The sequence below is a fragment of the Engystomops pustulosus genome, unplaced genomic scaffold (assembly GCF_040894005.1).
Source record: "Engystomops pustulosus unplaced genomic scaffold, aEngPut4.maternal MAT_SCAFFOLD_450, whole genome shotgun sequence".
Taxonomy (NCBI): domain Eukaryota; kingdom Metazoa; phylum Chordata; class Amphibia; order Anura; family Leptodactylidae; genus Engystomops; species Engystomops pustulosus.
The window spans coordinates 15,453-43,370 of NW_027285329.1; the positions used below are offsets into that span (position 1 = coordinate 15,453).

The 27,918-nt window shown below is 53.9% G+C and overlaps 1 protein-coding gene across 1 annotated transcript in view; it reads right to left on the reverse strand.

Moving 5' to 3' along the window:
* Positions 1 to 27,541, reverse strand: part of LOC140111416 (transcription termination factor 2-like) — a 40,811-nt gene extending 13,270 nt beyond the window's left edge. Inside the window, exons 1-5 of the mRNA XM_072132376.1 lie at positions 27,472 to 27,541; positions 27,277 to 27,388; positions 27,114 to 27,197; positions 26,985 to 27,048; positions 577 to 2,163 (exon numbers count right to left, since the gene is read on the reverse strand). Of these exons, the coding sequence (XP_071988477.1) occupies positions 577 to 2,163; positions 26,985 to 27,048; positions 27,114 to 27,197; positions 27,277 to 27,388; positions 27,472 to 27,499 (1,875 nt within the window). The 5' untranslated portion in view covers positions 27,500 to 27,541. The remainder of the gene's footprint in view (positions 1 to 576; positions 2,164 to 26,984; positions 27,049 to 27,113; positions 27,198 to 27,276; positions 27,389 to 27,471) is intronic.
* Positions 27,542 to 27,918: the final 377 nt, after the last annotated feature.

The following is a 27,918-nucleotide window of genomic DNA, read 5'->3' on the forward strand; positions in this document are numbered from 1 at the left end:
GAATGCTGGGGGCAGGGCCAGAGAAGAGACGGAATGCTGGGGGCAAGGCCAGAGAAGAGACGGAATGCTGGGGGCGGGGCCAGAGAAGAGATGGAATGCTGGGGGCAAGGCCAGAGAAGAGATGGAATGCTGGGGGCGGGGCCAGAGAAGAGATGGAATGCTGGGGGCGGGGCCAGAGAAGAGACGGAATGCTGGGGGCGGGGCCAGAGAAGAGACGGAATGCTGGGGGCGGGGCCAGAGAAGAGACGGAATGCTGGGGGCCGGGCCAGAGAAGAGACGGAATGCTGGGGGCAAGGCCAGAGAAGAGATGGAATGCTGGGGGCAAGGCCAGAGAAGAGATGGAATGCTGGGGGCAGGGCCAGAGAAGAGATGGAATGCAGGGGGTGGGGGGCCAGAGAAGAGACGGAATGCAGGGGGTGGGGGGCCAGAGAAGAGACGGAATGCAGGGGGTGGGGGGCCAGAGAAGAGACGGAATGCTGGGGGCGGGGCCAGAGTAGAGACGGCATGCAGGGGGTGGGGGGCCAGTATGGGTGATGTCCTACTGTTCTAAGCTCCATGGCATGGGGGGCTCCTCACCTTCTTCTGCTGCAGCTGAGTGGAGAGCGTGGAGTGCAGGGTGGCTGAGCTCGGACCCTCTGTCTGGGCGGTGAAGCCTGGGAATGAGGTGATGGTCCTTTGTGCTCCTCCTCCTGATGTCCTTGGGGCCTCGTTTCCAGGCCGAGAGCTCACAAACACAACATCATCATCCTCTTCCAAGGATGGGACCCTGGGGACCCCCGGGGACACCTTCTGTCTGATCTTGAGGCCGGCAGGCAGCTCCTTCTCTCTCCACCCCTGGAATGAAGCTTCTGCAGGGTGGGCTGCAGCCTGTCCACCACTTCTGGGAGGATCCATCCTCACAACCTCTGAACTCCTTGTTGTGTCCTCTGGGGTCCTCTCCACAATGTCTCCAGTCCTGACCTCGGAGCCCTTCATCCGGTCACCATCAGGCCTGACCTCGGAGCCCTTCATCCGGTCACCATCAGGCCTGACCTTGGAGCCCTTCATCCGGTCACCATCAGGCCTGACCTCGGAGCTCTTCTTCTGGTCACCATCAGGCCTGACCCCGGAGCTCTTCTTCTGGTCACCATCAGGCCTGACCTCGGAGCCCTTCATCCGGTCACCATCAGGCCTGACCCCGGAGCTCTTCTTCTGGTCCCCATCAGGCCTGACCTCGGAGCTCTTCTTCCGGTCACCATCAGGCCTGACCTCGGAGCTCTTCATCCGGTCACCATCAGGCCTGACCCCGGAGCTCTTCTTCCGGTCACCATCAGGCCTGACCTCGGAGCTCTTCATCCGGTCACCATCAGGCCTGACCCCGGAGTTCTTCTTCTGGTCACCATCAGGCCTGACCTCGGAGCCCTTCATCCGGTCACCATCAGGCCTGACCCCGGAGCTCTTCTTCTGGTCACCATCAGGCCTGACCTCGGAGCTCTTCTTCTGGTCACCATCAGGCCTGACCCTGGAGCTCTTCTTCTGGTCACCATCAGGCCTGACCTCGGAGCTCTTCTTCTGGTCACCATCAGGCCTGACCCCGGAGCTCTTCTTCTGGTCACCATCAGGCCTGACCTCGGAGCCCTTCATCCGGTCACCATCAGGCCTGACCTCGGAGCTCTTCTTCTGGTCACCATCAGGCCTGACCTCGGAGCTCTTCTTCTGGTCACCATCAGGCCTGACCTCGGAGCCCTTCATCCGGTCACCATCAGGCCTGACCTCGGAGCCCTTCATCCGGTCACCATCAGGCCTGACCTCGGAGCTCTTCATCCGGTCACCATCAGGCCTGACCTCGGAGCTCTTCATCCGGTCACCATCAGGCCTGACCTCGGAGCTCTTCATCCGGTCACCATCAGGCCTGACCTCGGAGCTCTTCATCCGGTCACCATCAGGCCTGACCTCGGAGCTCTTCTTCCAGTCACCATCACCCATGCCTTGGTCAGTCTTCTTCAGGTCTTCACCAGTTTTTTCCTCACCGCTCTCCTCAGAGCTCCTCTTCCGCTCCTCACACATCTGTCTCCATGGGACGGGTCTTGGGCCCTCGTTGATCACTCGGAATGGGTTCCTCTGAGGTTTCTCCACCATCTCTGAGGGAAGGTCACATGTTGGCTTTAGTTTGCCCTTTGACTCCTGGAAAATAAAAGATAACAGTGGTTCACCATCTCCTACCATCTTCTGCCATCCATTAGTCCCTGGAGAGATATGTAATCAGACCATACACTGCTGTGCTCTGTGCTCTCTGCAACCAGTGCTGTGTATTGTCCCTGGAGAGATATGTAATCAGACCATACACTGCTGTGCTCTGTGCTCTCTGCAGCCAGTGCTGTGTATTGTCCCTGGAGAGATGTGTAATCAGACCTCACACTGCTGTGCTCTGTGCAGCCAGTGTTATGTACTGTCCCTGGAGAGATGTGTAATCAGACCTCACACTGCTGTGTTCTGTGCAGACCTCACTGCTGTGTGTGTCGAGGCTCCTCCTCTTCCCGTGTGTGTGTGTGTGTCGAGGCTCCTCCTCTTCCCGTGTGTGTGTCGAGGCTCCTCCTCTTCCCGTGTGTGTGTGTGTGTCGAGGCTCCTCCTCTTCCCGTGTGTGTGTGTGTGTGTCGAGGCTCCTCCTCTTCCCGTGTGTGTGTGTGTGTGTGTGTGTGTGTCGAGGCTCCTCCTCTTCCCGTGTGTGTGTGTGTGTGTGTGTGTGTCGAGGCTCCTCCTCTTCCCGTGTGTGTGTGTCGAGGCTCCTCCTCTTCCCGTGTGTGTGTGTGTGTGTCGAGGCTCCTCCTCTTCCCGTGTGTGTGTGTGTCGAGGCTCCTCCTCTTCCCGTGTGTGTGTGTGTGTGTGTGTGTCGAGGCTCCTCCTCTTCCCGTGTGTGTGTGTGTGTGTGTGTGTGTGTCGAGGCTCCTCCTCTTCCCGTGTGTGTGTGTGTGTGTGTGTGTGTGTGTCGAGGCTCCTCCTCTTCCCGTGTGTGTGTGTGTGTGTGTGTGTGTCGAGGCTCCTCCTCTTCCCGTGTGTGTGTGTGTGTGTGTGTCGAGGCTCCTCCTCTTCCCGTGTGTGTGTGTGTGTGTGTGTGTGTCGAGGCTCCTCCTCTTCCCGTGTGTGTGTGTGTGTGTGTGTCGAGGCTCCTCCTCTTCCCGTGTGTGTGTGTGTGTGTGTGTCGAGGCTCCTCCTCTTCCCGTGTGTGTGTGTGTGTGTGTGTCGAGGCTCCTCCTCTTCCCGTGTGTGTGTGTGTCGAGGCTCCTCCTCTTCCCGTGTGTGTGTGTGTGTGTGTGTCGAGGCTCCTCCTCTTCCCGTGTGTGTGTGTGTGTGTCGAGGCTCCTCCTCTTCCCGTGTGTGTGTGTGTGTCGAGGCTCCTCCTCTTCCCGTGTGTGTGTGTGTGTGTGTCGAGGCTCCTCCTCTTCCCGTGTGTGTGTGTGTGTGTGTCGAGGCTCCTCCTCTTCCCGTGTGTGTGTGTGTCGAGGCTCCTCCTCTTCCCGTGTGTGTGTGTGTCGAGGCTCCTCCTCTTCCCGTGTGTGTGTCTGTGTCGAGGCTCCTCCTCTTCCCGTGTGTGTGTGTGTGTGTCGAGGCTCCTCCTCTTCCCGTGTGTGTGTGTGTGTGTCGAGGCTCCTCCTCTTCCCGTGTGTGTGTGTGTGTGTCGAGGCTCATCCTCTTCCCGTGTGTGTGTGTGTCGAGGCTCCTCCTCTTCCCGTGTGTGTGTGTGTGTGTCGAGGCTCCTCCTCTTCCCGTGTGTGTGTGTGTCGAGGCTCCTCCTCTTCCCGTGTGTGTGTGTGTGTGTGTCGAGGCTCCTCCTCTTCCCGTGTGTGTGTGTGTGTGTGTCGAGGCTCCTCCTCTTCCCGTGTGTGTGTGTGTCGAGGCTCCTCCTCTTCCCGTGTGTGTGTGTGTGTCGAGGCTCCTCCTCTTCCCGTGTGTGTGTGTGTGTCGAGGCTCCTCCTCTTCCCGTGTGTGTGTGTGTGTGTGTGTGTCGAGGCTCCTCCTCTTCCCGTGTGTGTGTGTGTGTCGAGGCTCCTCCTCTTCCCGTGTGTGTGTGTGTGTGTGTGTCGAGGCTCCTCCTCTTCCCGTGTGTGTGTGTGTCGAGGCTCCTCCTCTTCCCGTGTGTGTGTGTGTGTGTGTCGAGGCTCCTCCTCTTCCCGTGTGTGTGTGTGTGTGTGTGTCGAGGCTCCTCCTCTTCCCGTGTGTGTGTGTGTGTCGAGGCTCCTCCTCTTCCCGTGTGTGTGTGTGTGTGTGTGTCGAGGCTCCTCCTCTTCCCGTGTGTGTGTGTGTGTGTCGAGGCTCCTCCTCTTCCCGTGTGTGTGTGTGTCGAGGCTCCTCCTCTTCCCGTGTGTGTGTGTGTGTCGAGGCTCCTCCTCTTCCCGTGTGTGTGTGTGTGTCGAGGCTCCTCCTCTTCCCGTGTGTGTGTGTGTGTCGAGGCTCCTCCTCTTCCCGTGTGTGTGTGTGTGTCGAGGCTCCTCCTCTTCCCGTGTGTGTGTGTGTGTCGAGGCTCCTCCTCTTCCCGTGTGTGTGTGTGTGTGTCGAGGCTCCTCCTCTTCCCGTGTGTGTGTGTGTGTGTCGAGGCTCCTCCTCTTCCCGTGTGTGTGTGTGTGTGTCGAGGCTCCTCCTCTTCCCGTGTGTGTGTGTGTGTGTCGAGGCTCCTCCTCTTCCCGTGTGTGTGTGTGTGTGTCGAGGCTCCTCCTCTTCCCGTGTGTGTGTGTGTGTGTCGAGGCTCCTCCTCTTCCCGTGTGTGTGTGTGTGTGTCGAGGCTCCTCCTCTTCCCGTGTGTGTGTGTGTGTGTCGAGGCTCCTCCTCTTCCCGTGTGTGTGTGTGTGTGTCGAGGCTCCTCCTCTTCCCGTGTGTGTGTGTGTGTGTCGAGGCTCCTCCTCTTCCCGTGTGTGTGTGTGTGTGTCGAGGCTCCTCCTCTTCCCGTGTGTGTGTGTGTGTGTCGAGGCTCCTCCTCTTCCCGTGTGTGTGTGTGTGTGTCGAGGCTCCTCCTCTTCCCGTGTGTGTGTGTGTGTGTGTCGAGGCTCCTCCTCTTCCCGTGTGTGTGTGTGTGTGTCGAGGCTCCTCCTCTTCCCGTGTGTGTCTGTGTGTGTGTGTCGAGGCTCCTCCTCTTCCCGTGTGTGTGTGTGTGTGTGTGTCGAGGCTCCTCCTCTTCCCGTGTGTGTGTGTGTGTCGAGGCTCCTCCTCTTCCCGTGTGTGTGTGTGTCGAGGCTCCTCCTCTTCCCGTGTGTGTGTGTGTGTCGAGGCTCCTCCTCTTCCCGTGTGTGTGTGTGTGTGTGTCGAGGCTCCTCCTCTTCCCGTGTGTGTGTGTGTGTGTGTCGAGGCTCCTCCTCTTCCCGTGTGTGTGTATGTGTCGAGGCTCCTCCTCTTCCCGTGTGTGTGTGTGTGTGTGTCGAGGCTCCTCCTCTTCCCGTGTGTGTGTGTGTGTGTGTGTCGAGGCTCCTCCTCTTCCCGTGTGTGTGTGTGTGTCGAGGCTCCTCCTCTTCCCGTGTGTGTGTGTGTGTGTCGAGGCTCCTCCTCTTCCCGTGTGTGTGTGTGTGTGTGTCGAGGCTCCTCCTCTTCCCGTGTGTGTGTGTGTCGAGGCTCCTCCTCTTCCCGTGTGTGTGTGTGTGTCGAGGCTCCTCCTCTTCCCGTGTGTGTGTGTGTGTGTGTGTGTCGAGGCTCCTCCTCTTCCCGTGTGTGTGTGTGTCGAGGCTCCTCCTCTTCCCGTGTGTGTGTGTGTGTGTGTGTGTGTGTGTGTGTGTGTCGAGGCTCCTCCTCTTCCCGTGTGTGTGTGTGTGTGTGTCGAGGCTCCTCCTCTTCCCGTGTGTGTGTGTGTGTGTGTCGAGGCTCCTCCTCTTCCCGTGTGTGTGTGTGTCGAGGCTCCTCCTCTTCCCGTGTGTGTGTGTGTCGAGGCTCCTCCTCTTCCCGTGTGTGTGTCTGTGTCGAGGCTCCTCCTCTTCCCGTGTGTGTGTCTGTGTCGAGGCTCCTCCTCTTCCCGTGTGTGTGTGTGTGTGTGTGTGTGTGTGTCCAGGCTCCTCCTCTTCCCGTGTGTGTGTGTGTGTGTCGAGGCTCCTCCTCTTCCCGTGTGTGTGTGTGTGTGTCGAGGCTCCTCCTCTTCCCGTGTGTGTGTGTGTGTGTCGAGGCTCCTCCTCTTCCCGTGTGTGTGTGTGTGTGTCGAGGCTCATCCTCTTCCCGTGTGTGTGTGTGTCGAGGCTCCTCCTCTTCCCGTGTGTGTGTGTGTGTGTGTCGAGGCTCCTCCTCTTCCCGTGTGTGTGTGTGTGTGTGTCGAGGCTCCTCCTCTTCCCGTGTGTGTGTGTGTCGAGGCTCCTCCTCTTCCCGTGTGTGTGTGTGTGTGTCGAGGCTCCTCCTCTTCCCGTGTGTGTGTGTGTGTGTCGAGGCTCCTCCTCTTCCCGTGTGTGTGTGTGTGTGTCGAGGCTCCTCCTCTTCCCGTGTGTGTGTGTGTGTGTCGAGGCTCCTCCTCTTCCCGTGTGTGTGTGTTGAGGCTCCTCCTCTTCCCGTGTGTGTGTGTGTGTCGAGGCTCCTCCTCTTCCCGTGTGTGTGTGTGTGTCGAGGCTCCTCCTCTTCCCGTGTGTGTGTGTGTGTGTGTGTGTCGAGGCTCCTCCTCTTCCCGTGTGTGTGTGTGTGTGTGTCGAGGCTCCTCCTCTTCCCGTGTGTGTGTGTGTGTGTCGAGGCTCCTCCTCTTCCCGTGTGTGTGTGTCGAGGCTCCTCCTCTTCCCGTGTGTGTGTGTCGAGGCTCCTCCTCTTCCCGTGTGTGTGTGTCGAGGCTCCTCCTCTTCCCGTGTGTGTGTGTCGAGGCTCCTCCTCTTCCCGTGTGTGTGTGTCGAGGCTCCTCCTCTTCCCGTGGGTGTGTGTGTCGAGGCTCCTCCTCTTCCCGTGTGTGTGTCGTGGCTCCTCCTCTTCCCGTGTGTGTGTGTCGTGGCTCCTCCTCTTCCCGTGTGCGTGTGTGTGTGTCGAGGCTCCTCCTCTTCCCGTGTGTGTGTGTGTCGAGGCTCCTCCTCTTCCCGTGTGTGTGTGTGTCGAGGCTCCTCCTCTTCCCGTGTGTGTCTGTGTGTGATTGTGTGTGTGGTGACTCCTCCTCCTCGTGTGTGTGGTGACTCCTCCTCCTCGTGTGTGTGTGGTGACTCCTCCTCCTCCTCCACGTGTGTGTGTGTGTGTGTGGTGACTCCTCCTCCTCCTGTGTGTGTGTGTGGTGACTCCTCCTCCTCCTGTGTGTGTGTGTGTGTGTGTGGTGACTCCTCCTCCTCGTGTGTGTGTGGTGACTCCTCCTCCTCCTCCACGTGTGTGTGTGTGTGTGTCGAGCCTCCTCCTCTTCCCGTGTGTGTGTGTGTGTGTGTCGAGGCTCCTCCTCTTCCCGTGTGTGTGTGTGTGTGTGTCGAGGCTCCTCCTCTTCCCGTGTGTGTGTGTGTGTGTGTCGAGGCTCCTCCTCTTCCCGTGTGTGTGTGTGTGTGTGTCGAGGCTCCTCCTCTTCCCGTGTGTGTGTGTGTGTGTGTCGAGGCTCCTCCTCTTCCCGTGTGTGTGTGTGTGTGTGTGTGTGTGTCGAGGCTCCTCCTCTTCCCGTGTGTGTGTGTGTGTGTGTGTCGAGGCTCCTCCTCTTCCCGTGTGTGTGTGTGTGTGTGTCGAGGCTCCTCCTCTTCCCGTGTGTGTGTGTGTGTGTGTCGAGGCTCCTCCTCTTCCCGTGGGTGTGTGTGTCGAGGCTCCTCCTCTTCCCGTGGGTGTGTGTGTCGAGGCTCCTCCTCTTCCCGTGTGTGTGTCGTGGCTCCTCCTCTTCCCGTGTGTGTGTGTCGTGGCTCCTCCTCTTCCCGTGTGCGTGTGTGTGTGTCGAGGCTCCTCCTCTTCCCGTGTGTGTGTGTGTCGAGGCTCCTCCTCTTCCCGTGTGTGTGTGTGTCGAGGCTCCTCCTCTTCCCGTGTGTGTCTGTGTGGTGACTCCTCCTCCTCGTGTGTGTGGTGACTCCTCCTCCACGTGTGTGTGTGTGTGTGTGGTGACTCCTCCTCCTCCTGTGTGTGTGTGTGGTGACTCCTCCTCCTCCTGTGTGTGTGTGTGTGTGTGTGGTGACTCCTCCTCCTCGTGTGTGTGTGGTGACTCCTCCTCCTCCTCCACGTGTGTGTGTGTGTGTGTGGTGACTCCTCCTCCTCCTGTGTGTGTGTGTGTGTGTGTGTGTGTCGAGGCTCCTCCTCTTCCCGTGTGTGTGTGTGTGTGTGTCGAGGCTCCTCCTCTTCCCGTGTGTGTGTATGTGTCGAGGCTCCTCCTCTTCCCGTGTGTGTGTGTGTGTGTGTGTGTGTCGAGGCTCCTCCTCTTCCCGTGTGTGTGTGTGTGTGTCGAGGCTCCTCCTCTTCCCGTGTGTGTGTGTGTGTGTGTGTGTCGAGGCTCCTCCTCTTCCCGTGTGTGTGTGTGTGTGTGTGTGTGTGTCGAGGCTCCTCCTCTTCCCGTGTGTGTGTGTGTGTCGAGGCTCCTCCTCTTCCCGTGTGTGTGTGTGTGTGTGTCGAGGCTCCTCCTCTTCCCGTGTGTGTGTGTGTGTGTGTGTCGAGGCTCCTCCTCTTCCCGTGTGTGTGTGTGTGTGTGTGTGTGTGTGTGTGTGTGTGTCGAGGCTCCTCCTCTTCCCGTGTGTGTGTGTGTGTCGAGGCTCCTCCTCTTCCCGTGTGTGTGTGTGTGTCGAGGCTCCTCCTCTTCCCGTGTGTGTGTGTGTGTCTGTGTGTGTGTCGAGGCTCCTCCTGTGTGTGTATGTGTGTGGTGACTCCTCCTCCTCCTGTGTGTGTGTGTGGTGACTCCTCCTCCTCCTGTGTGTGTGTGTGAGTGTGGTGACTCCTCCTCCTCCTGTGTGTGTGGTGACTCCTCCTCCTCCTGTGTGTGTGTGTGTGTGGTGACTCCTCCTCCTCCTGTGTGTGTGTGTGGTGACTCCTCCTCCTCCTGTGTGTGTGTGTGTGTGTGGTGACTCCTCCTCCTCCTGTGTGTGTGTGGTGACTCCTCCTCCTCCTGTGTGTGTGGTGACTCCTCCTCCTCCTGTGTGTGTGTGTGTGGTGACTCCTCCTGTGTGTGTGTGTGTGGTGACTCCTCCTGTGTGTGGTGACTCCTCCTGTGTGTGTGTGTGTGGTGACTCCTCCTGTGTGTGTGTGTGTGGTGACTCCTCCTCCTCCTGTGTGTGTGTGGTGACTCCTCCTCCTCCTGTGTGTGTGTGTGTGGTGACTCCTCCTCCTCCTGTGTGTGTGTGTGTGGTGACTCCTCCTGTGTGTGTGTGGTGACTCCTCCTCCTCCTGTGTGTGTGTGGTGACTCCTCCTCCTCCTGTGTGTGTGGTGACTCCTCCTCTTCCCGTGTGTGTGTGTGTGTCGAGGCTCCTCCTCTTCCCGTGTGTGTGTGTGTGTCGAGGCTCCTCCTCTTCCCGTGTGTGTGTGTGTCTGTGTGTGTGTCGAGGCTCCTCCTGTGTGTGTATGTGTGTGGTGACTCCTCCTCCTCCTGTGTGTGTGTGTGGTGACTCCTCCTCCTCCTGTGTGTGTGTGTGAGTGTGGTGACTCCTCCTCCTCCTGTGTGTGTGGTGACTCCTCCTCCTCCTGTGTGTGTGTGTGTGTGGTGACTCCTCCTCCTCCTGTGTGTGTGTGTGTGTGGTGACTCCTCCTCCTGTGTGTGTGTGTGGTGACTCCTCCTCCTCCTGTGTGTGTGTGTGTGTGTGGTGACTCCTCCTCCTCCTGTGTGTGTGTGGTGACTCCTCCTCCTCCTGTGTGTGTGGTGACTCCTCCTCCTCCTGTGTGTGTGTGTGTGGTGACTCCTCCTGTGTGTGTGTGTGTGGTGACTCCTCCTGTGTGTGGTGACTCCTCCTGTGTGTGTGTGTGTGGTGACTCCTCCTGTGTGTGTGTGTGTGGTGACTCCTCCTCCTCCTGTGTGTGTGTGGTGACTCCTCCTCCTCCTGTGTGTGTGTGTGTGGTGACTCCTCCTCCTCCTGTGTGTGTGTGTGTGGTGACTCCTCCTGTGCGTGTGTGGTGACTCCTCCTCCTCCTGTGTGTGTGTGGTGACTCCTCCTCCTCCTGTGTGTGTGGTGACTCCTCCTCCTCCTGTGTGTGTGTGTGGTGACTCCTCCTGTGTGTGTGTGGTGACTCCTCCTCCTCCTGTGTGTGTGTGTGTGGTGACTCCTCCTCCTCCTGTGTGTGTGGTGACTCCTCCTCCTCCTGTGTGTGTGTGGTGACTCCTCCTCCTCCTGTGTGTGTGGTGACTCCTCCTCCTCCTGTGTGTGTGTGTGTGGTGACTCCTCCTGTGTGTGTGTGTGTGGTGACTCTTCCTGTGTGTGGTGACTCCTCCTGTGTGTGTGTGTGTGGTGACTCCTCCTGTGTGTGTGTGTGTGGTGACTCCTCCTCCTCCTGTGTGTGTGTGGTGACTCCTCCTCCTCCTGTGTGTGTGTGTGTGGTGACTCCTCCTCCTCCTGTGTGTGTGTGTGTGGTGACTCCTCCTGTGCGTGTGTGGTGACTCCTCCTCCTCCTGTGTGTGTGGTGACTCCTCCTCCTCCTGTGTGTGTGTGGTGACTCCTCCTCCTCCTGTGTGTGTGTGGTGACTCCTCCTCCTCCTGTGTGTGTGTGGTGACTCCTCCTCCTCCTGTGTGTGTGTGGTGACTCCTCCTCCTCCTGTGTGTGTGTGGTGACTCCTCCTCCTCCTGTGTGTGTGGTGACTCCTCCTCCTCCTGTGTGTGTGTGTGGTGACTCCTCCTCCTCCTGTGTGTGTGTGTGAGTGTGGTGACTCCTCCTCCTCCTGTGTGTGTGGTGACTCCTCCTCCTCCTGTGTGTGTGTGTGTGTGGTGACTCCTCCTCCTCCTGTGTGTGTGTGTGTGTGGTGACTCCTCCTCCTGTGTGTGTGTGTGGTGACTCCTCCTCCTCCTGTGTGTGTGTGTGTGTGTGGTGACTCCTCCTCCTCCTGTGTGTGTGTGGTGACTCCTCCTCCTCCTGTGTGTGTGGTGACTCCTCCTCCTCCTGTGTGTGTGTGTGTGGTGACTCCTCCTGTGTGTGTGTGTGTGGTGACTCCTCCTGTGTGTGGTGACTCCTCCTGTGTGTGTGTGTGTGGTGACTCCTCCTGTGTGTGTGTGTGTGGTGACTCCTCCTCCTCCTGTGTGTGTGTGGTGACTCCTCCTCCTCCTGTGTGTGTGTGTGTGGTGACTCCTCCTCCTCCTGTGTGTGTGTGTGTGGTGACTCCTCCTGTGCGTGTGTGGTGACTCCTCCTCCTCCTGTGTGTGTGTGGTGACTCCTCCTCCTCCTGTGTGTGTGGTGACTCCTCCTCCTCCTGTGTGTGTGTGTGGTGACTCCTCCTGTGTGTGTGTGGTGACTCCTCCTCCTCCTGTGTGTGTGTGTGTGGTGACTCCTCCTCCTCCTGTGTGTGTGGTGACTCCTCCTCCTCCTGTGTGTGTGTGGTGACTCCTCCTCCTCCTGTGTGTGTGGTGACTCCTCCTCCTCCTGTGTGTGTGTGTGTGGTGACTCCTCCTGTGTGTGTGTGTGTGGTGACTCTTCCTGTGTGTGGTGACTCCTCCTGTGTGTGTGTGTGTGGTGACTCCTCCTGTGTGTGTGTGTGTGGTGACTCCTCCTCCTCCTGTGTGTGTGTGGTGACTCCTCCTCCTCCTGTGTGTGTGTGTGTGGTGACTCCTCCTCCTCCTGTGTGTGTGTGTGTGGTGACTCCTCCTGTGCGTGTGTGGTGACTCCTCCTCCTCCTGTGTGTGTGGTGACTCCTCCTCCTCCTGTGTGTGTGTGGTGACTCCTCCTCCTCCTGTGTGTGTGTGGTGACTCCTCCTTCTCCTGTGTGTGTGTGGTGACTCCTCCTCCTCCTGTGTGTGTGTGGTGACTCCTCCTCCTCCTGTGTGTGTGTGGTGACTCCTCCTCCTCCTGTGTGTGTGGTGACTCCTCCTCCTCCTGTGTGTGTGTGGTGACTCCTCCTCCTCCTGTGTGTGTGTGGTGACTCCTCCTCCTCCTGTGTGTGTGTGGTGACTCCTCCTCCTCCTGTGTGTGTGTGTGTGGTGACTCCTCCTCCTCCTGTGTGTGTGTGTGTGGTGACTCCTCCTCCTCCTGTGTGTGTGTGTGTGGTGACTCCTCCTCCTCCTGTGTGTGTGTGTGTGGTGACTCCTCCTCCTCCTGTGTGTGTGTGTGTGGTGACTCCTCCTCCTCCTGTGTGTGTGTGTGTGGTGACTCCTCCTCCTCCTGTGTGTGTGTGTGTGGTGACTCCTCCTCCTCCTGTGTGTGTGTGTGTGGTGACTCCTCCTCCTCCTGTGTGTGTGTGTGTGGTGACTCCTCCTCCTCCTGTGTGTGTGTGTGTGGTGACTCCTCCTCCTCCTGTGTGTGTGTGGTGACTCCTCCTCCTCCTGTGTGTGTGTGGTGACTCCTCCTCCTCCTGTGTGTGTGTGGTGACTCCTCCTCCTCCTGTGTGTGTGTGTGTGTGGTGACTCCTCCTGTGTGTGTGTGTGTGGTGACTCCTCCTGTGTGTGTGTGTGTGGTGACTCCTCCTGTGTGTGTGTGTGTGGTGACTCCTCCTGTGTGTGTGTGTGTGGTGACTCCTCCTGTGTGTGTGTGTGTGGTGACTCCTCCTGTGTGTGTGTGTGTGGTGACTCCTCCTGTGTGTGTGTGTGTGGTGACTCCTCCTGTGTGTGTGTGTGTGGTGACTCCTCCTGTGTGTGTGTGTGTGGTGACTCCTCCTCCTCCTGTGTGTGTGTGGTGACTCCTCCTCCTCCTGTGTGTGTGTGTGGTGACTCCTCCTCCTCCTGTGTGTGTGTGTGGTGACTCCTCCTCCTCCTGTGTGTGTGTGGTGACTCCTCCTCCTCCTGTGTGTGTGTGGTGACTCCTCCTCCTCCTGTGTGTGTGGTGACTCCTCCTCCTCCTGTGTGTGTGTGGTGGCGACTCCTCCTCCTCCTGTGTGTGTGTGGTGGCGACTCCTCCTCCTGTGTGTGTGTGTGGTGGCGACTCCTCCTCCTCCTGTGTGTGTGTGTGTGGCGACTCCTCCTCCTCCTGTGTGTGTGTGTGTGGCGACTCCTCCTCCTCCTGTGTGTGTGTGTGTGGCGACTCCTCCTCCTCCTGTGTGTGTGTGTGTGGCGACTCCTCCTGTGTGTGTGTGGTGACTCCTCCTGTGTGTGTGTGTGTGGTGACTCCTCCTCCTCCTGTGTGTGTGTGGTGACTCCTCCTCCTCCTGTGTGTGTGTGTGGTGACTCCTCCTCCTCCTGTGTGTGTGTGGTGACTCCTTCTCCTCCTGTGTGTGTGTGTGTGGTGACTCCTCCTCCTCCTGTGTGTGTGTGTGTGGTGACTCCTCCTCCTCCTGTGTGTGTGTGGTGACTCCTCCTCCTCCTGTGTGTGTGTGTGTGTGTGGCGACTCCTCCTCCTCCTGTGTGTGTGTGTGTGTGGCGACTCCTCCTCCTCCTGTGTGTGTGTGTGTGTGGCGACTCCTCCTCCTCCTGTGTGTGTGGCGACTCCTCCTCCTCCTGTGTGTGTGGCGACTCCTCCTCCTCCTGTGTGTGTGGCGACTCCTCCTCCTCCTGTGTGTGTGGCGACTCCTCCTCCTCCTGTGTGTGTGGCGACTCCTCCTCCTCCTGTGTGTGTGTGTGGTGACTCCTCCTCCTCCTGTGTGTGTGTGTGGTGACTCCTCCTCCTGTGTGTGTGTGTGGCGACTCCTCCTGTGTGTGTGTGTGGCGACTCCTCCTCCTCCTGTGTGTGTGGTGACTCCTCCTCCTCCTGTGTGTGTGTGTGGTGACTCCTCCTCCTCCTGTGTCTGTGAATACATAACACTGGCTGCAGAGAGCGCACAGCACAGCAGTGTGAGGTCTGATTACACATCTCTCCAGGGACAATACATAACACTGGATGCAGAGAGCACAGAGCACAGCAGTGTGAGGTCTGATTACACATCTCTCCAGGGATAATACATAACACTGGCTGCAGAGAGCACAGGGCACAGCAGTGTGAGGTCTGATTACACATCTCTCCTGGGACATTACATAACACTGGCTGCAGAGAGCACAGAGCACAGCAGTGTGAGGTATGAATACACATCTCTCCAGGGACAATACATAGCACTGGCTGCAGAGAGCACAGAGCACAGCAGTGTGAGGTCTGATTACACATCTCTCCAGGGACAATACATAACACTGGCTGCAGAGAGCACAGAGCACAGCAGTGTGAGGTCTGATTACACATCTCTCCAGGGACAATACATAACACTGGATGCAGAGAGCACAGAGCACAGCAGTGTGAGGTCTGATTACAAATCTCTCCAGGGACAGTACATAACACTGGCTGCAGAGAGCACAGAGCACAGAGCACAGCAGTGTGAGGTCTGATTACACATCTCTCCAGGGACAGTACATAACACTGGCTGCAGAGAGCACAGAGCACAGCAGTGTGAGGTCTGATTACACATCTCTCCAGGGACAATACATAACACTGGCTGCAGAGAGCACAGAGCACAGCAGTGTGAGGTCTGATTACACATCTCTCCAGGGACAGTACATAACACTGACTGCAGAGAGCACAGAGCACAGCAGTGTGAGGTCTGATTACACATCTCTCCAGGGACAATACATAACACTGGCTGCAGAGAGTACAGAGCACAGCAGTGTGAGGTCTGATTACACATCTCTCCAGGGACAATACATAACACTGGCGCAGAGAGCACAGAGCACAGAGCACAGCAGTGTGAGGTCTGATTACACATCTCTCCAGGGACAATACATAACACTGGCTGCAGAGAGCACAGAGCACAGCAGTGTGAGGTCTGATTACACATCTCTCCAGGGACAGTACATAACACTGACTGCAGAGAGCACAGAGCACAGCAGTGTGAGGTCTGATTACACATCTCTCCAGGGACAATACATAACACTGGCTGCAGAGAGTACAGAGCACAGCAGTGTGAGGTCTGATTACACATCTCTCCAGGGACAATACATAACACTGGCTGCAGAGAGCACAGAGCACAGCAGTGTGAGGTCTGATTACACATCTCTCCAGGGACAAAACATAACAATGGCTGCAGAGAGCACAGAGCACAGCAGTGTGAGGTCTGATACACACTTCCCCAGGGACAATACATAACACTGGCTGCAGAGAGCACAGAGCACAGCAGTGTGAGGTATGATTACACATCTCTCCAGGGACAATACATAACACTGGCTGCAGAGAGCACAGAGCACAGCAGTGTGAGGTCTGATTACACATCTCTCCAGGGACAAAACATAACAATGGCTGCAGAGAGCACAGAGCACAGCAGTGTGAGGTCTGATTACACATCTCTCCAGGGACAATACATAACCCTGGCTGCAGAGAGCACAGCAGTGTGAGGTCTGATTACACATCCCTCCAGGGACAATACGTAACACTGGCTGCAGAGAGCACAGAGCACAGCAGTGTGAGGTATGATCACACATCTCTCCAGGGACAATACATAACACTGGCTGCAGAGAGCACAGCAGTGTGAGGTCTGATTACACATCTCTCCAGGGACACTACATAACGCTTGCTGAAGAGAGAACAGAGCACAGCAGTGTGAGGTCTGATTACACATCTCTCCAGGGACAATACATAACACTGGCTGCAGAGAGCACAGAGCACAGCAGTGTGAGGTCTGATTACACATCTCTCCAGGGACAATACATAACACTGGCTGCAGAGAGTACAGAGCACAGCAGTGTGAGGTCTGATTACACATCTCTCCAGGGACAATACATAACACTGGCTGCAGAGAGCACAGAGCACAGCAGTGTGAGGTCTGATTACACATCTCTCCAGGGACAATACATAACACTGGCTGCAGAGAGCACAGAGCACAGCAGTGTGAGGTATGATTACACATCTCTCCAGGGACAATACATAACAGTGGCTGCAGAGAGCACAGAGCACAGCAGTGTGAGGTCTGATTACACGTCTCTCCAGGGACAAAACATAACAATGGCTGCAGAGAGCACAGAGCACAGCAGTGTGAGGTCTGATTACACATCTCTCCAGGGACAATACATAACCCTGGCTGCAGAGAGCACAGGGCACAGCAGTGTGAGGTCTGATTACACATCCCTCCAGGGACAATACGTAACACTGGCTGCAGAGAGCACAGAGCACAGCAGTGTGAGGTATGATCACACATCTCTCCAGGGACAATACATAACACTGGCTGCAGAGAGCACAGCAGTGTGAGGTCTGATTACACATCTCTCCAGGGACAATACATAACACTGGCTGCAGAGAGCACAGAGCACAGCAGTGTGAGGTCTGATTACACATCTCTCCAGGGACAATACATAACACTGGCTGCAGAGAGCACAGTGCACAGCAGTGTGAGGTCTGATTACACATCTCTCCAGGGACAATACATAACACTGGCTGCACAGAGCACAGCAGTGTGAGGTCTGATTACACATCTCTCCAGGGATAATACATAACACTGGCTACAGAGAGCACAGAGCACAGCAGTGTGAGGTCTGATTACACATCTCTCCAGGGACAATACATAACACTGGCTGCAGAGAGCACAGAGCACAGCAGTGTGAGGTCTGATTACACATCTCTCCAGGGACAATACATAGCACAGGCTGCAGAGAGCACAGCAGTGTGAGGTCTGATTACACATCTCTCCAGGGACAATACATAACACTGGCTGCACAGAGCACAGAGCACAGCAGTGTGAGGTCTGATTACACATCTCTCCAGGGACAATACATAACACTGGCTGCACAGAGCACAGCAGTGTGAGGTCTGATTACACATCTCTCCAGGGACAATACATAACACTGGCTGTAGAGAGCACAGAGCACAGCAGTGTGAGGTCTGATTACACATCTCTCCAGGGACAATACATAACACTGGCTGTAGAGAGCACAGAGCACAGCAGTGTGAGGTCTGATTACACATCTCTCCAGGGACACTACATAACACTGGCTGCAGAGAGCACAGAGCACAGCAGTGTGAGGTCTGATTACACATCTCTCCAGGGACAGTACATAACACTGGCTGCAGAGAGCACAGAGCACAGCAGTGTGAGCTCTGATTACACATCTCTCCAGGGACAATACATAACACTGGCTGCAGAGAGCACAGAGCACAGCCGTGTGAGGTCTGATTACACATCTCTCCAGGGACAATACATAACACTGGCTGCACAGAGCACAGAGCACAGCAGTGTGAGGTCTGATTACACATCTCTCCAGGGACAATACATAACACTGGCTGCACAGAGCACAGAGCACAGCAGTGTGAGGTCTGATTACACATCTCTCCAGGGACACTACATAACACTGGCTGCAGAGAGCACAGAGCACAGCAGTGTGAGGTCTGATTACACATCTCTCCAGGGACAGTACATAACACTGGCTGCAGAGAGCACAGAGCACAGCAGTGTGAGCTCTGATTACACATCTCTCCAGGGACAATACATAACACTGGCTGCAGAGAGCACAGAGCACAGCCGTGTGAGGTCTGATTACACATCTCTCCAGGGACAATACATAACACTGGCTGCAGAGAGCACAGTGCACAGCAGTGTGAGGTCTGATTACACATCTCTCCAGGGACAATACATAACACTGGCTGCACAGAGCACAGCAGTGTGAGGTCTGATTACACATCTCTCCAGGGATAATACATAACACTGGCTACAGAGAGCACAGAGCACAGCAGTGTGAGGTCTGATTACACATCTCTCCAGGGACAATACATAACACTGGCTGCAGAGAGCACAGAGCACAGCAGTGTGAGGTCTGATTACACATCTCTCCAGGGACAATACATAGCACAGGCTGCAGAGAGCACAGCAGTGTGAGGTCTGATTACACATCTCTCCAGGGACAATACATAACACTGGCTGCACAGAGCACAGAGCACAGCAGTGTGAGGTCTGATTACACATCTCTCCAGGGACAATACATAACACTGGCTGCACAGAGCACAGCAGTGTGAGGTCTGATTACACATCTCTCCAGGGACAATACATAACAATGGCTGCAGAGAGCACAGCAGTGTGAGGTCTGATTACACATCTCTCCAGGGACAATACATAACACTGGCTGCACAGAGCACAGAGCACAGCAGTGTGAGGTCTGATTACACATCTCTCCAGGGACAATACATAACACTGGCTGCACAGAGCACAGCAGTGTGAGGTCTGATTACACATCTCTCCAGGGACAATACATAGCACTGGCTGCAGAGAGCACAGCAGTGTGAGGTCTGATTACACATCTCTCCAGGGACAATACATAACACTGGCTGCACAGAGCACAGCAGTGTGAGGTCTGATTACACATCTCTCCAGGGACAATACATAACAATGGCTGCAGAGAGCACAGAGCACAGCAGTGTGAGGTCTGATTACACATCTCTCCAGGGACAATACATAACCCTGGCTGCAGAGAGCACAGGGCACAGCAGTGTGAGGTCTGATTACACATCCCTCCAGGGACAATACGTAACACTGGCTGCAGAGAGCACAGAGCACAGCAGTGTGAGGTCTGATTACACATCTCTCCAGGGATAATACATAACACTGGCTGCAGAGAGCACAGGGCACAGCAGTGTGAGGTCTGATTACACATCTCTCCAGGGACACTACATAACACTGGCTGCAGAGAGCACAGAGCACAGCAGTGTGAGGTCTGATTACACATCTCTCCAGGGACACTACATAACACTGGCTGCAGAGAGCACAGAGCACAGCAGTGTGAGGTCTGATTACACATCTCTCCAGGGACAGTACATAACACTGGCTGCAGAGAGCACAGAGCACAGCAGTGTGAGGTCTGATTACACATCTCTCCAGGGACAATACATAACACTGGCTGCAGAGAGCACAGAGCACAGCAGTGTGAGGTCTGATTACACATCTCTCCAGGGACAATACATAACACTGGCTGCACAGAGCACAGCAGTGTGAGGTCTGATTACACATCTCTCCAGGGACAATACATAACAATGGCTGCAGAGAGCACAGAGCACAGCAGTGTGAGGTCTGATTACACATCTCTCCAGGGACAATACATAACCCTGGCTGCAGAGAGCACAGGGCACAGCAGTGTGAGGTCTGATTACACATCCCTCCAGGGACAATACGTAACACTGGCTGCAGAGAGCACAGAGCACAGCAGTGTGAGGTCTGATTACACATCTTTCCAGGGATAATACATAACACTGGCTGCAGAGAGCACAGAGCACAGCAGTGTGAGGTATGATCACACATCTCTCCAGGGACAATACATAACACTGGCTGCAGAGAGCACAGAGCACAGCAGTGTGAGGTCTGATTACACATCTCTCCAGGGACAATACATAACACTGGCTGCAGAGAGCACAGAGCACAGCAGTGTGAGGTCTGATTACACATCTCTCCAGGGATAATACATAACACTGGCTGCAGAGAGCACCGAGCACAGCAGTGTGAGGTCTGATTACACATCTCTCCAGGGACACTACATAACACTGGCTGCAGAGAGCACAGAGCACAGCAGTGTGAGGTCTGATTACACATCTCTCCAGGGACAATACATAACACTTGCTGCAGGGAGCACAGAGCACAGCAGTGTGAGGTCTGATTACACATCTCTCCAGGGACAATACATAACACTGGCTGTAGAGAGCACAGAGCACAGCAGTGTGAGGTCTGATTACACATCTCTCCAGGGACACTACATAACACTGGCTGCAGAGAGCACAGAGCACAGCAGTGTGAGGTCTGATTACACATCTCTCCAGGGACAGTACATAACACTGGCTGCAGAGAGCACAGAGCACAGCAGTGTGAGCTCTGATTACACATCTCTCCAGGGACAATACATAACACTGGCTGCAGAGAGCACAGAGCACAGCCGTGTGAGGTCTGATTACACATCTCTCCAGGGACAATACATAACACTGGCTGCACAGAGCACAGAGCACAGCAGTGTGAGGTCTGATTACACATCTCTCCAGGGACAATACATAACACTGGCTGCACAGAGCACAGAGCACAGCAGTGTGAGGTCTGATTACACATCTCTCCAGGGACACTACATAACACTGGCTGCAGAGAGCACAGAGCACAGCAGTGTGAGGTCTGATTACACATCTCTCCAGGGACAATACATAACACTGGTGTTAGGATAGGGTACACAAAAGACAGGGGATAGTGTGCCCTGAGCTTGCCCCAACCTCTGTCCCTTCCTATAGCCCCCCCACGCTAAACCGTGGGGCGACTACTTGAAGACTCGGAATATTCTCATAGCTCCCAACCGTCCCGATTTTGACGGGACTTTCCCGTTTTTCGTACCCCTGCCCCGCGTCACGGGCAGCTATGATATTGTCACGGATTCTCCCCCCAGGTCCCGCTGTGTCCGCATAGTAAATACTTTGAAAGTCTGAACTCACAGTACAGAATGGCTTCTACAGACATCGGGAGGGAATCCTTTTCAGAGAAGTGTCGGGCTTAGCGCAGAGCAGGGACCACGTCATCAGCTTCAGATCTGTCCATATATGGTCACTGCATCTCCTAGGGTTCCCCAGAGCAGACATCGGGCAGGGAATCCTTTTCAGAGAAGTGTCGGCTTAGTGGAGAGAGCAGGGACCACGTCATCAGCTCAGATCTCTATCTGTCCATATATGGTCTCCAGGTCTTCCCCAGACACAAGCTCTTTATATAATTAAATTAAATAAAGTTTTGCCCAGGCTGAGATTCGAACCTGGGACCCTCTGCACCATAGACAGGAGCCTAACTAACTGAGCTATAAGCCCAGTGATACAGAGCTGAGGATTTCTGGTAAGTAAGACATGTTATCAGCCAGTGTTACATTGTGATACAGACTAATGCACTGATATATAGAGAGGGATCTTCTCAGAGATTATTATTGTAATTATTGAGACTATTATTATTATTATAAATTTTATTATTATGGAGATGATTATTAATAATGGTAAAAATAATAATAATCATCTCAATAATAATAATAATAATAATAATAATAATAGTCTCAATAATTACAATAATCTGAGAAGATCCCTCCCTATATACCAAGGCAGTATATAGTTCTTAGTTACCAAAATTCTCCACTTGTTAATCACAGAGGTTATAGCTCAGTGGGTTGAGGCGCTGTGTTATTATTGTACATGGACACTGCAGGTTCTGGGTTCAAATCCCAATGAGGATAATATTTTTATTTTTTTTTTTTTTAAATTATGATTTTTATTATTTTTAATATGGCTAAAATTTGGGGCGTGGCCAGGGAGTGATTGGGGGTGTGGCTTAGGGGGATCGCCGCGGCACGCTACGCGTGCCGCCATTTTGTCCCTCTTTCCTTTTCCCAAATGTTGGGAGGTATGTATTCTGAGTAAGTGTGGATAAGGGAAAATACAAACAGACTGACAAACATAGAACATAAAAGAATCGTAAACAAGCCGGAGTCACAACTAGAGGGAACGTCAAAAGCAGAATCAGTAAGCAAGAGTCAAAGTCCAAAACTAGCCGAGTTAGCAACAATATAGATACAGATACAGAGCAATACAAACTAGCAGCAACCAGGTGGAGAAAGGGATTTTCAAACACTGGCACAGGAGACCAGTGAAGCTGCAATTTATGCAGCCAGAACTCCACCTCCAGAACCTGATAGGTGCTGGACAGCATCTGGGAATTAACCCCTCATGGTGCAGAAACAACCAGACACCAAGCAGAGGTTCAAAGTCCCAGCAACTCCTAGACAGCGCGAGATCTTAGCAGCCGCTGCCCAGGACGAGAGGTGGAGTTTGCGCGGATACGCGCTGGGGTTCGGAGAACACTGCTGGTACCACCAGAAGAACCAGAAGTCCCAGCAATCTCCCTAGCGAACCTGACAGTACCCCCCCCCTGACGGGGGGCCTTCGGACCCCTAGATCTTAAAGATGGCTTCTGAGGGTAGGTCTGATGAAATAACCTGAGTAACCGTGGAGCATGAACATCTCTAGCCGGAACCCAAGACCTATCCTCAGGACCAAAACCTTTCCAATGGACCAGGTACTGCAGGGAGTTACCTACCCATCTGGAATTCACCACCTTTTCCACCTCAAATTCCAGATTCCCCTCCACAATAGATGGAGAAGGAGGGTCAGAAAGAGGCAAAACAGGCTCAACATAGCGCTTCAGGAGACTCTTATGGAAGGTGTTATGGACCCGCCACCCTGCTGGAAGTGTAATCTTGAAGGAAACCGGGTTAACAATATGAGTAACAACAAACGGACCCACAAACCTGGGCGCAAACTTCAAAGAGGGGACCTTCAATTTAAGGTTTTTTGTTGATAACCACACTTTATCCCCCACCACAAACGTATCGGAGTTAGTGCGCCTTCTTTCAGTTTGTTGGACCATAGAATTTTGTGCCCTCTGAATATTCTCCCGAACCTGTGACCAGAGTGAGCGCAACTTGGATGTAATAGCTTCCGCTCGAGGAATATTAGAGACAGGCACAGATGAAAAAGAGAAACGTGGATGAAAACCATAATTGCAGAAAAACGGAGATACCTGTGTGGACGAACTACAGTGATTATTAATAGCAAATTCTGCCAACGGAAGGAATTTCACCCACTGGTCCTGACTGTCCGAGACAAAGAGTCGCAGATATTGAATCATCTCCTGATTCATTCTCTCGGACTGACCATTAGACTCAGGGTGAAACGCCGACGAGAACGACAAATTAACTTCCAGTCTAGAACAAAATGCTCGCCAAAATTTGGAAACAAATTGTACGCCCCTATCTGACACAATATCATCTGGTATACCATGGAGGCGTACAATATTCTGTATAAACAATTCAGCCAATTCTTCAGCTGAAGGCAACTTTTTTAATGGAACAAAGTGTCCCATTTTAGAGAAACGGTCCACTACCACCCAAACCACTGAACAGCCTTGAGATGCCGGCAGATCAGTGACGAAGTCCATAGACACGTTAGACCATGGCCTGGTGGGAACTGGAAGCGGAAGAAGAGGCCCCTCAGGACGTCTCCTGGGAGTCTTTCCTCGCGCACAGACCTGACAGGCTTGGACAAATGCGTGCACATCCTTAGTCATGTGAGGCCACCAGTAACTTCTCTTTAAGAGATCCAAGGTACTCCGCATTCCCGGATGACCAGCCAATACCGAGCAATGCGTCTCCTCCAACACTCTCAAACGACAAGAAGGAGGAACAAATAATTTGCCTTCCAGAAGGTCTTTAGGTGCAGATCTTTGTCCTGCTAAAATTTGAGAGGAGAGGTGGGAGGAGACAGCTGCCAGCACAACCCCTGGAGACAAAATATTACTGTCAGCAGCCTCTGGAAGCTCAGGAGTCCCGAAGCTACGGGACAAGGCATCAGCCTTCACATTTTTTGACCCAGGTCGGTAGGTGACCACAAAATTAAAGCGAGAGAAAAACAAGGCCCACCTAGCCTGACGTGAGTTCAAGCGCTTAGCAGTGTCCAAGTATACTAAGTTCTTGTGATCCGTGAGCACAGTTATCGGATGAAGAGCTCCCTCCAAAAAGTGTCGCCAGACTTCAAATGCCCACTTAATGGCAAGGAGCTCTCGATTACCAATATCATAATTCCTCTCACAAGAAGAAAATTTTCTAGAGAAATATGCACAGGGCCTAAGTCTGGTGAGAGTGGAAGACCCCTGAGACAACACTGCACCTACTCCTACCTCGGAGGCATCAACCTCCACAACAAACGGTAGAGAGAGGTCAGGTTGAACCAAAACCGGGGCTGACGAGAATGCCGCTTTTAGAGTTTCAAACGCTGAGTAAGCGGCAGGGGACCAATTGTTCGGATCAGCACCCTTACGGGTCAGATCCGTGAGGGGTTTGGCGATCACGGAAAAGCTCTTTATAAAGTTCCGATAATAGTTAGCGAAACCTAAAAAACGTTGTAGGGCCTTAAGATTGGTAGGCCGAACCCAGTCCGTGAGCGCCTGAACCTTACTCGGATCCATCTGTACATCAGAGGGAGTCACAACATAACCTAAGAAGGAAACCTTCTGGACGCAAAAAACACACTTTTCCAGCTTCGCGAAGAGGTGGTTTTTGCGCAACCTGGTAAGTACTTGGCGGAGATGTTGCTGGTGAGAAACCATATCAGGAGAGAAAATCAAAATATCGTCTAGATACACCACCATAAACACACCGATGTAATCATGAAAGATGGAGTTCATAAACCCTTGAAAAACCGCTGGGGCATTACTCAAACCAAAGGGCATAACCAGGTATTCAAAGTGCCCCAAAGGTGTATTAAATGCGGTTTTCCACTCATCCCCTTCTCGGATCCGAATCAGGTTATAAGCCCCTCTGAGATCTAATTTAGAGAAAACTTGGGCCCCAGAAACCTGATTTAAGAGATCCGGGATCAAGGGGAGAGGACCTGAGTTTTTTACCGTTATCTTATTTAATTCTCGATAATCAATACACGGCCGTAGACCACCATCTTTTTTCTCAACAAAAAAGAACCCGGCCCCAGTGGGCGACTCAGAAGGACGGATATGTCCGATTGCCAAACTCTCAACAATATAACTCTTCAGTGACTCCCGTTCTGGTACTGACAGGTTATATATACGACCCTTTGGCAATCTAGCATCAGGAAGAAGGTCAATTTTACAATCAAACTCCCTGTGAGGAGGAAGGACTTGGGACAAGGGTTTTGAAAACACATCTGAATAATCAGAGAGAAAACCTGGAAGACTCTGATCTTCTGCCACTACTGTACATAATGAAACTTTGGACAGGTGATCCTTACAGTGAGGACCCCAATGAACCAGCTCCAGAGTTTCCCAATCAATTACCGGATTATGGATCCGGAGCCAGGGTAGACCAAGAATGACATTTTCAGACAAGTTTTCCATAACTAGGAAAGAACACCATTCTTCATGCATAGCTCCTACCATAAGCTTTATCTGCGGGGTTCGGAATTTGATCAACCCTGCCTGTAGAGGGGTCAAATCCGCACCCGACATCTGGATAGGAGTGGACAATGGAATCAATGACATGCAAAACTGAGAGACAAACTTGTAATCGATTAAATTAGACGCAGCACCTGAATCCAAAAAGGCGCGACCAGTGCAGGAAACAGACTGAAACTTAACTGTACAAGGCAAATACATTCTAGACACAATTGGGAGTACCTGAGCTCCTAAGCAGTCCCCCCGACTACTGCTTAGGAGCGGAAGTTTTCCTGCTGCTGCCTCTTGGAACAGGTGTTGACCAGATGATCAGGACTTCCACAGTAGAAACAAAGATGACGTCTCAGTCGATGTTGCTTCCGCTGTGCAGGAGAGATGCTATCCAGCTCCATGGGTTCCAATTCTGGACTACCTGGAGACAGACTGGCCGCTGGCTGACAGTCAGAGGACACCCGAGGTGATCGCCTGGATCTTAGGCGACGATCAACTCGGATGACCAGAGTCATAGCATCATCTAATGTCTGAGGCTCAGCATAAGCTAAGACTAAGTCCTGTACTCGGTCTGACAGTCCGGACATAAATTGGTCTTTTAGGGCGCAGTCATTCCATTGCGAGTCAGTTACATACTGTCTGAACTGGGCACAATAATCTTCTGCTGTCCGTTTTCCCTGACACAGAGATCTAAGGTGGGAAACTGCAAGTGCTCGGCGGTCAGGTTCGTCATAAATCTGGCCTAAAGCAGAAAAAAAAGCGTCAAGAGAAGAACGGGATGGAGAGTCAGGTGGGAGAGAAAAGGCCCAATTTTGCGGATCCCCACGCAGCAGGGAAATTACCACGCCCACCCTTTGAATCTCTGTGCCCGATGAACGAGGGCGTAAAGAAAAGTAAAGTTTACAGCCCTCCCGAAATGAAAAAAATTTCTTACGGTCACCAAAAAACATGTCAGGGAGAGGAACCTTAGGTTCAGGTGTGGGTGGCAGTGGATCCTGCGGTGATGTCCGCACCGGAACCTGCATAGATTCCTGAATTTGGAGACGGGAGGCTAGATCCTGAACAAACTGAGTTAGGGTCTGGACCTGAGTGACCACAGCTGACAAAGGCTCCATGGGAGGAGAGAATGTAGCAGGTCGGATACAGGATGCAGACCTATGTGTGGCCAGTGTTTCTGTTAGGATAGGGTACACAAAAGACAGGGGATAGTGTGCCCTGAGCTTGCCCCAACCTCTGTCCCTTCCTATAGCCCCCCCACGCTAAACCGTGGGGCGACTACTTGAAGACTCGGAATATTCTGAGTAAGTGTGGATAAGGGAAAATACAAACAGACTGACAAACATAGAACATAAAAGAATCGTAAACAAGCCGGAGTCACAACTAGAGGGAACGTCAAAAGCAGAATCAGTAAGCAAGAGTCAAAGTCCAAAACTAGCCGAGTTAACAACAATATAGATACAGATACAGAGCAATACAAACTAGCAGCAACCAGGTGGAGAAAGGGATTTTCAAACACTGGCACAGGAGACCAGTGAAGCTGCAATTTATGCAGCCAGAACTCCACCTCCAGAACCTGATAGGTGCTGGACAGCATCTGGGAATTAACCCCTCATGGTGCAGAAACAACCAGGCACCAAGCAGAGGTTCAAAGTCCCAGCCACTCCTAGACAGCGCGAGATCTTAGCAGCCGCTGCCCAGGACGAGAGGTGGAGTTTGCGCGGATACGCGCTGGGGTTCGGAGAACACTGCTGGTACCACCAGAAGAACCAGAAGTCCCAGCAATCTCCCTAGCGAACCTGACAACTGGCTGCACAGAGCACAGAGCACAGCAGTGTGAGGTCTGATTACACATCTCTCCAGGGACAATACATAACACTGGCTGCACAGAGCACAGAGCACAGCAGTGTGAGGTCTGATTACACATCTCTCCAGGGACAATACATAACACTGGCTGCAGAGAGCACAGAGCACAGCCGTGTGAGGTCTGATTACACATCTCTCCAGGGACAATACATAACACTGGCTGCACAGAGCACAGAGCACAGCAGTGTGAGGTCTGATTACACATCTCTCCAGGGACAATACATAACACTGGCTGCACAGAGCACAGAGCACAGCAGTGTGAGGACACTGGTGGTAGTTACCTCTTTCCAGGGGACGCTGCCACAGAACTTCTTCCCGTCACTGTTGATGCAGCGATAATACAACCTGCAGAGACACAGATGTCACTATGGTGAGCGGTGACCCCCAGACCAGCAGGAGGCCCCCCTCACCTGTAGGCCCCGGAGTCCTGCTTCACCAGCGCCTGCAGGTCCAGCGCAGCGTCCTCATGGAGCAGACAGTGTGATGGAGGCAGACTGGACGGGAAACAGATTACAGGATTAGTCCAGGGCCGGGACCCTCCAGCAGGGACCCCCAGCCGTGACAGACACTTACTCAGTGGGCCGGCTGAACGCACAGCCCAGGCCGTGATTGGCCGGACAGACGTAGAAGCTCCGCCCCTTGTTGGGCCCCTCACGTGTCCCCGTCTTAAGTAAACACACGACACCTGGAGACAGGAAGTGCAGAGCGTGACACGGCGGCAGTCACATGACTCACAGGGCGGGGGAGGGGCCAGGACACGCTACTTACCGTGATCCGGGCACCGAACCTTCTCCATGACCTATTAACCAGGAACGACCTGCCGAGATGAAACACAAAGGTCACCGGAGGGGGAGGAGCCGCAACACACAGGAGGAGGAGGAGCCCCGACACACACACACACATGCACAGGAAGAGGAGGAGTCACCACACACACACAGGAGGAGGAGGAGCCCCGACACACACACACACACAGGAAGAGGAGGAGCCCCGACACACACACACACACAGGAAGAGGAGGAGCCCCGACACACACACACGCACAGGAAGAGGAGGAGTCACCACACACACAGGAGGAGGAGGAGTCACCACACACACACACACACAGGAGGAGGAGGAGTCACCACACACACACACACACACAGGAGGAGGAGGAGTCACCACACACACACACACACACAGGAGGAGGAGGAGTCACCACACACACACACACACACA